This window comes from Anomaloglossus baeobatrachus, chromosome 12, assembly GCF_048569485.1.
Source record: "Anomaloglossus baeobatrachus isolate aAnoBae1 chromosome 12, aAnoBae1.hap1, whole genome shotgun sequence".
NCBI lineage: Eukaryota > Metazoa > Chordata > Amphibia > Anura > Aromobatidae > Anomaloglossus > Anomaloglossus baeobatrachus.
In genome coordinates, this window is record NC_134364.1 from 105,269,456 (window position 1) to 105,278,753 (window position 9,298).

Genomic DNA, 9,298 nt, shown 5'->3' on the forward strand with positions numbered 1-9,298 from the left:
AAGATTTAAAAAAACAATCGAGTTTTATCTGACTTTGAGCAGAGCTGTCCCTTCTGTGTTTTATCAGCAGGTAATCATCACTACAGGACTAGGTGTGGAGCGCCTCCTAGTCTTACTGCTCTGTGTAACCCCACCCCACCACTGATTGGCAGCTGTGTACATTGTATATTGACAGAAAGCCAATCAGTGATGTGGGTGGGGTTATACAAGACTCAGCATTCTAGATCTGCTCCAGAGAAAACTGTGATTCTATCAGAATTCCTGCACCCGGTATAGTAAGTGATACATCAATGGAATCACGGTCTCAGCCCCTCCATCATGCTGCTGTCATATTACATAGCAAAAAGCTGCTGACTGATTCCCTTTAAACTTTTGTTATATGCCAAATAATATCAGAAAAGTACTTTCATCAAAACTCTTGGAAAAATATTTGTTTAATTTTCACACTTTGCTGTTCATACGGCTGTGTGAACATGGCATCTTTAAAACTCAAGTGAATCTGACAATTTTTTAATTGACATTTTTTGAATTTTTTTTTTACATTTTTTACCATATGTGCTGTTATTTTTGCATTTTTCCAGTATTTTTGTGACTTCTTTCTTAGTGGCGTTTTCTGGGCATTTCTTTAAACCTTCATTCAATTATAAAGAAACCACTAGAGGATTTTCAAACAAAAATGTTGGCACAAAAAAAACCCCTCCTGGACAACTTTGGAGTATCTTTTCACCATTTCACTGACTTCTATTATAAAGCACATAGCGTCTTTGTCGCGGGCGGAGGAGGGGACGCTGCGCTCTCCCACTGCTCGGGTCCGGCTGCTGCTGCTGCGGCTGCTCGGTGGTGGCTCAAGCGATGGGCCGGATCCCGGGGACTCGAGCGGCGCTCCTCGCCCGTGATTGAAAAGGGGAATGGTTTTGGGGATTTATTGTCCGTGACGCCACCCACGGTTGTGGTGATTGTGTGGACACCACCGCTGCTCTGGACGGGGATCCCGGGAGCGGTGACCGGGAGCAGCTTTGTTGTTATTTCTCCCCTCCGTGGGTAGGGGGTTGGTTGTCCCGGGGTCCGATGAAGGGGTAGGTAGGGAGGACAGGCGGGTTGCGGGGCCTGGTGAGGTGCAGGGTCGCAGGGGCAGCGCTGTGCCGCACGGCACGGAGGTACTCACTCAGCCCAATGATGATGACACAGTTCACGGTAAAACAAGCGGCTGGATGGACGGGTCCCTCGGACGGCTGCAGTGTTGTTGTTCCCTGCAGGTTGGTGATGACTGTCTCTCCCTGCACCTAAGTGTAATGTTGGTAGCGATGGGTTCCCACCGGTAACCCGCTCCCCGACTTGGATGTAGGCCGGAGGAGCCCCTTTTGCCCGCAGGCGCTGGCCCTGGGAAACGGTTGCCCTTGGCGGTGGCGGTGTCTCCCCTTCACGGTTGGACGGTTGCCTTCTATCGGGACTTGGCTGTTTGGAAACCCGGAGGTCCCCTTCACTAACGGATTTGGCAAATTCACGGCGACTCCAAGCCTTGCCGGGATCCGAAAGGCCCCTGCCAATGGTGCTGGCTTCTCTTTGTATGCTGGTCCGGTACCACCGGGTCACCACCCGTCCACGGTCCTTACGGCAGACTCCAATTGGCCTCCACTGCAGACGGTCACCACCGTCTGCCAACCTTGCTGTTCTGTCTGGGCCACACACCCGGACTCACTTCAGTCTGCTCACTTGCCACTTCACTCCTGCTCACTTTCACTCCTTCCACTTCCACTGTCCAAACTAGACTCTTCACTCCTTCACTTCCCTAGCTTAACTCTAACTGCCTGTGTTTTCCCTCCTCCAGGACTGTGAACTCCTTGGTGGGTGGAGACCAACTGCCTGGCTCCACCCCCTGGTGTGGACAACAGCTCCTGGGGAAGGCAACAAGGATTTTTATGTTTTGACCTCGATGTGCCTACAGGGAGTGTGGGGTGTGGTGTTGTTGTTACCTGTGGCCCCTGGCTTGTCCAGGGCGGCACATCTTCACAGCGGAAAACTCCTGAAAACTCACCAGTTCACTTCTTTATACTGCTTAGCATCTTTGAAAACCTAAAGTAAATTAGTATAAAGACGCTGAAAAGACTAAAGGAAGCTGTTTTTACATAGAGACACATATTTTATAGAACATTTAGTCAGTGCTTTTTCAGGTGGTTTTCAGAGCGGAATCCATCTGACAAAGACCTGTGCACATACCCAAAAAGGAAAGTTTCCTAAAGCCACTTTTGCTTTAAAAAATGAATGTGTGCATTTTGAACTCTTAAAAGAAAACCCCAAAAACAACATATATGAACATAGCTGAATAGTCCAAAATATAGTGAAGAATGTGGATTTCTGACCCTGGCAAGTCAAGACAGCCAACAGTGACTAAAGAAGCAGAGTGGAGAGAAGACCATGCATATTCCCAATTTTTCTCATGAAAGTCTATGTAGAATATATAAAAAGTTACCTTTGTCTCCTCTCAGAAGCATGTTTTATGACTTGTCTTACTGTAGTCAGTGGACCCTTGTTTTCTAAATAAGGTTTCAGCAACAAAATTGCAGCTCTACAGTTTTGGTTAGAAAGACTGGCATTCCTAGAGGTTACCCTACAAAAGAGCATCTCTATAATTTCAGAAGGACTTTGGCTATAGGTGTCATTCCTAGAGGTTACCCTATGGAAAAGAATCTCTATAATTTCAGAAAGGCTCCGGCTATAGGTGTCGTTCCCAGAAGTTACCCTACGTAAAAGCATCTCTATAATTTCAGAAATACATTGGCTATAGGTCTCATTCCCAAAAGTTACCCCATGGAAAAGCAACTCTATAATTTCAGAAAGACTTTGGCTTTAGGTGTTGCTCCTAGAGGTTACCCTACAAAAGAGCATCTCTATAATTTCAGAAAGACTTTGGCTATAGGTGTCGTTCCCAGAGGTTACCCTACAAAATAGCATTTCTATAATTTCAGAAAGACTTTGGCTATAGGTGTCGTTCCCAGAGGTTAACCTACAAAAGAGCATCTCTATAATTTCAGAAAGACTTTGGCTATAGGTCTCATTCCCAAAAGTTACCCCATGGAAAAGCAACACTATAATTTCAGAGAGACTTTGGCTTTAGGTGTCGCTCCCAGAGGTTACTCTACAAAAGAGCATCTCTATAATTTCAGAAAGACTTTGGCTATAGGTGTCGTTCCCAGAGGTTAACCTACAAAAGAGCATCTCTATAATTTCAGAAAGACTTTGGCTATAGGTGTCGTTTCCAGAGGTTACCCTACGGAAAATCAACTCTATAATTTCAGAAAGACTTTGGCTATAGGTGTCATTTCCAGAGGGTAACCTATAAAAGGCAACTCTATAATGTCAGAAATACTTTGCTTATATCAGATATAGTGTAGGTTTTCTCAGCAATTTATATACATACATGCATTAAGGTTTTATGGATGGTTTGTACAAGATGATATCCCCATAAATCTCATAGTCTACAGACTCCCAGCTGATGATACTTCCATTACAGTAATAACAATTATTATAGTACATTGATTGCAGCTCACTGGGGTGGAGTGCCCGATCCCACACATGAACATTTCTAATTTCACCCACATAAGAGGGTCCTCCAATGAAATAATTTATGCCGGCAATGGCAAGGTTCTGCCCAAGGACCATAGTAACACTTGAATTTATGATAAAACCTGGTTTTAAAACTCTTCTTGGGAAGAGTTTCCCATTGACAACTAAATGGATGACCCCTGTGCCGGATTCCCAGGACACACAGATGAGTCTCCACTCCATGCTCTCTTTGCTGGTCATATAGTAAACAACATCTCCGTCTACGGCAATGTAGTAATAATCTGAGACTTGGTAGAGATGGAACTGCGGCTTGGACTTTTCAATCTCCAGTGTAATGAAGGAGTCTCTCTGGATTTTGTCCGTGTAGGACTGTAGACAGGCGGTGATTTCACTCAAGGGTCCTGTGATGGTGGGCTTCAAAACCACTTTTGCTGTATCGCTGCTTTTAGAAAACAAAAAAGATGTGCCATGCAAATCTAAAAAAGAAAAAATAACAATGCCTGATGAAAAGTTCAGACCAGATCAAAGATAGTATTCAAAATAAATAAATCCAACCAGCCCTGGTTAAATTTAGATAAGCCCCCCTAAATATCTCAGACCTCTCATTACAACACTAACTCCAGATGTTGGCCATCCAAACCTTTTTAATGAATCAGACCTGAGTACCTCTTGATAAATTAGATCTTAAACCAAAACCTTTAAATAAATCAGACACCAGACCCAATTAAAAAATGAGACCTTAGAACCCCTAAATATATCAACTTTTAAACCAGATCCACTAGAAAACTGAAAAAAATCACATCCATGATCAGTTCCACTAAATAAGTTAAATCCTAAACGAGACCCCGCAAGTAAATCAGAACTCAGACCAAACCCTGTAAAAAAAAAAAAAAGTAATAATCTGACACCAGACAATTAAATTGCCTCTACTCAATTCCGGGTCCTTTCTCCCTTGGGTGTCACTTCTGATGTTGGCCTCCCAGACCGCAACCCTCTCATTGACTCAACGATCAAATCAGATCTCCATAAGAATGTAAATTAGACTCTAGACTAGACCTTCTAAATGAACTAGACCCTAAGCCAGACCCACCTAAGTAAATCAGACCTAAGCTCAGACCCCTTAGGAAATATCAGACTCCAGTCAAGAACACAAATATCTAGGATCAGGCCCAAACTATTTACCTTCTCCTAACCTGCCTTTGTTCACCAACTCCTGGCGCTATTTGGAACAAATGTGTCGGCGTCCGTGCCCAGCTCAAGGACTTTGGACTTGAGGTGGTGTGATGAGGATACAGTTGATGGCATCCAGTAAATAAATTTGAATATAAGAAACAATCTGCATGAACATCGGGACCCATTGGGACAATCAACGTGTGCTCCACAGATATCAATGAAATACCAACTTAGTTACTGACTTACTCTCTTTGGCGCAACATCCGATAACAACCACAAACAGCAGAGCCTGGATCTTCATCCTGTACAGAACACAGAGATAGAGTATGACTCTGGTTGGACGTTGTCTATATGTTGGTACATAACTCGTACTCATTCACTCACATGTACATATTCCTAGAGGCTCTCACGACTGGATAAATATGATGAGTAGGGATTTTACTGGGCTTCTTGATCAGCATTCTGGTAAAGAATTATTGACCACCTCTATACTGGCTGTTTTTTGAGGGAGGCAAACTGGACAATAGTCTAAGACTCCATTTTAAAGGAAGACATGAAAACCTGGTCCCCTATGACCACTTTAACATTCTTGACCTCCAGAAAATGTAACAGTGAATCCTTCATGAAAGTGATCCTCTACCCTGAGACTGAAAAATGACTATACAGTCAGGGCCAGAAATATTTGGACAGTGACACAAGTTTTGTTATTTTAGCTGTTTACAAAAACATGTTCAGAAATACAATTATATATATAATATGGGCTGAAAGTGCACACTCCCAGCTGCAATATGAGAGTTTTTACATCCAAATCGGAGAAAGGGTTTAGGAATCATAGCTCTGTAATGCATAGCCTCCTCTTTTTCAAGGGACCAAAAGTAATTGGACAAGGGACTCTAAGGGCTGCAATTAACTCTGAAGGCGTCTCCCTCGTTAACCTGTAATCAATGAAGTAGTTAAAAGGTCTGGGGTTGATTACAGGTGTGTGGTTTTGCATTTGGAAGCTGTTACTGTGACCAGACAACATGCGGTCTAAGGAACTCTCAATTGAGGTGAAGCAGAACATCCTGAGGCTGAAAAAAAAGAAAAAATCCATCAGAGAGATAGCAGACATGCTTGGAGTAGCAAAATCAACAGTCGGGTACATTCTGAGAAAAAAGGAATTGACTGGTGAGCTTGGGAACTCAAAAAGGCCTGGGCGTCCATGGATGACAACAGTGGTGGATGATCGCCGCATACTTTCTTTGGTGAAGAAGAACCCGTTCACAACATCAACTGAAGTCCAGAACACTCTCAGTGAAGTAGGTGTATCTGTCTCTAAGTCAACAGTAAAGAGAAGACTCCATGAAAGTAAATACAAAGGGTTCACATCTAGATGCAAACCATTCATCAATTCCAAAAATAGACAGGCCAGAGTTACATTTGCTGAAAAACACCTCATGAAGCCAGCTCAGTTCTGGAAAAGTATTCTATGGACAGATGAGACAAAGATCAACCTGTACCAGAATGATGGGAAGAAAAAAGTTTGGAGAAGAAAGGGAACGGCACATGATCCAAGGCACACCACATCCTCTGTAAAACATGGTGGAGGCAACGTGATGGCATGGGCATGCATGGCTTTCAATGGCACTGGGTCACTTGTGTTTATTGATGACATAACAGCAGACAAGAGTAGCCGGATGAATTCTGAAGTGTACCGGGATATACTTTCAGCCCAGATTCAGTCAAATGCCGCAAAGTTGATCGGACGGCGCTTCATAGTACAGATGGACAATGACCCCAAGCATACAGCCAAAGCTACCCAGGAGTTCATGAGTGCAAAAAAGTGGAACATTCTGCAATGGCCAAGTCAATCACCAGATCTTAACCCAATTGAGCATGCATTTCACTTGCTCAAATCCAGACTTAAGACGGAAAGACCCACAAACAAGCAAGACCTGAAGGCTGCGGCTGTAAAGGCCTGGCAAAGCATTAAGAAGGAGGAAACCCAGCGTTTGGTGATGTCCATGGGTTCCAGACTTAAGGCAGTGATTGCCTCCAAAGGATTCGCAACAAAATATTGAAAATAAAAATATTTTGTTGGGTTTGGTTTATTTGTCCAATTACTTTTGACCTCCTAAAATGTGGAGTGTTTGTAAAGAAATGTGACAATTCCTACAATTTCTATCAGATATTTTTCTTCAAACCTTCAAATTAAACGTTACAATCTGCACTTGAATTCTGTTGTAGAGGTTTCATTTCAAATCCAATGTGGTGGCATGCAGAGCCCAACTCGCGAAAATTGTGTCACTGTCCAAATATTTCTGGACCTAACTGTATATTTTTCAGGGAAATGCAGGAGAAAATGGAGTAAAAAAATGTACATCAGTAAACAATGTTCAATAGAAAATTACAAATGTTTATTAATAACATTATTAAAATAAGAATCCACAAGCATAGAATAACCAATGTCAATATTTAACAGTAAGTGATCCATATATAACAACAAGGCAAAAGATGCCAATAATATAAACGGACCAGAAATACAGTCAGAAGGTAATGACTAAATATCCCACATAGAGAGTAAAGGCCCTGTCACACACAGAGATAAATCTGCGGCAGATCTGTGGTTGCAGTAAAATTGTGGGTAATCAGTGCCAGTTTGTGGCTGTGTACAAATGGAACAATATGTCCATGATTTCACTGCAACCACAGATCTGCCAAAGATTTATCTCTGTGTGTGACGGGGCCTTAAGAGGTGACCTCTGAGGAAGCCATGTACTTGGTTATTTTTAAGAAGCGAAACGTACGTTAGGTCTTCTGACTTCTTTTGCTTTGGATAACCTTTGTCCTCTGACTGCCCAACACTGTGAGTATAGGGGTGATGTATATCTGATCATAGTCAACCATTTTTTGTACACCGCAACCTATTTTTAGCTAATTTGTTAGAATTTACGGGGGTCTCTGCATTTAATTGGTCATATTTGATTAATCACAGACGGTTATTTAGTCATATTGTCCGTTTGCCTGAACCTCCGTGATGCTGGTTAAGGTTTGCTGCTGTAATGTTTTTGTGTGCCTAAAATAATTTTTCTGAGCTTTGATCAGATTGTCCCCCTCTTACTCTCTATATGGGATATTCAGTCATTACCATCTGATTGTATTTCTGGTCCATTTATTTTATTGGCGTCTTTTGCCTTATCTATGTATTGTTATATACGGATCACTTACTGTTAAATATGGATATTGGTTATTCTATGATTAGGGATTCTTATTTTAATATTGTTATTAATAAACATTTGTAATTTAATATTGAACATTGTTTACTAATGTGCATTTTTTTACTCTATTTTCTCCTGCTTTTCATCAATTGTTCTGGAGTTATGCTCTGTATATATCATCTTAATTATTTTGCATGGCATTTACCTTGGTTGTTTGGAATTTTGGTTTGATATATATTTTTCAAGTATAGTCAGCCTTCCTGGTGCCCTTTGTTTACCTCCCGCTGCTTCCTTTTGTTCAAAATGTTGTTCTCCTTCTTCCAAGATGGCCACCACCATGGCGAGAAGAATTCAAAAGTAAGTCTAAACCCCACCATTTTTGTCCTGCCAGACCTATAAGGCAGGGGTTTAGACTGACCACTGCACTCCCCATGATACTGTAGTTTAAGATAAGAGGAGACAACGAGAGGCAATCATAGGTCACCAGGTATGGTGATTTTGGGTGGGAAATGTATAGTCACTTTTGGGATAATGGATGAAGGACCTTTTTAAGACCAACAGAGAATTTGCAAATCATTTTGTTACTAACTCCAGCCACCAGGGAAATTACAAGAAAAAGTGACTGACCAGGGTCCCATTTTCTACAAAAAAACCCAAAACAATTCCTGATTGATAACAAGATAAGAGAGAAAGCTCCTACTTCAACTGAGCGAGTCTGACACAAGCCCCCTTAGAATACAACCCATTTTTTACATATCACGTATGTACAATATTATATTCACTAGGTATAACGGTATAAAATGTTTTCACTTACTTGGATTCAGACTTGGTGGAAAGTATCTCAGATAGTGTGTAAAGAAGTGGTGTAATGACAAATCTGCAATCATATGGTATTGATGGGATCCCATCCCCCAACCCTTCTCCCCACCCCTAACATTCTCCTATGCTATTTTTTTTGGAAAACATTGTGGAAGCTACCCAACCGGTTGTAAGGATGTGAAACGCTTGTTTTCCAAGCGTGTGTTGCCTTGACTTGCCAGTTATGTGTGATTACGTTAATCTTTCTAGTCCTGGAACTACGTACTTCAGCTTGCAGATGTGTAGTACTAATTTTGTGCTACTGAATTTTACCATTTTAGAATGTTACCTGACAGCCGATACACACTGCCCAATCTATTGGAAGCATATATCAGCTATGTATGTACTCTAAAATTAGTTGGACATGTGGATCCCCGACGGATTCTCCCCTTGAGTGATAGGTCACTCCCTGTGTGCATGTATAGGGAAAGACTTGTCATCAGTCACTGGCAGTGGGCAGTAAAAAGCCACCGTAGATCCACCCTCTTTCACAGCTTGTCTAGGAT

General features: G+C 42.0%; 1 protein-coding gene across 1 annotated transcript; it reads right to left on the reverse strand.

Moving 5' to 3' along the window:
* Positions 1 to 8,827, reverse strand: LOC142258511 (C-reactive protein-like). The gene is made up of 3 exons (XM_075331130.1): positions 8,749 to 8,827; positions 4,984 to 5,039; positions 1 to 4,040 (listed from the first exon to the last, which is right to left on the reverse strand). The coding sequence occupies exons 2-3, from the start codon at positions 5,036 to 5,038 to the stop codon at positions 3,424 to 3,426; spliced, it is 672 nt and encodes a 223-aa protein (XP_075187245.1). The 5' UTR covers position 5,039; positions 8,749 to 8,827; the 3' UTR covers positions 1 to 3,423.
* Between the last annotated feature and the right edge of the window lie 471 nt (positions 8,828 to 9,298).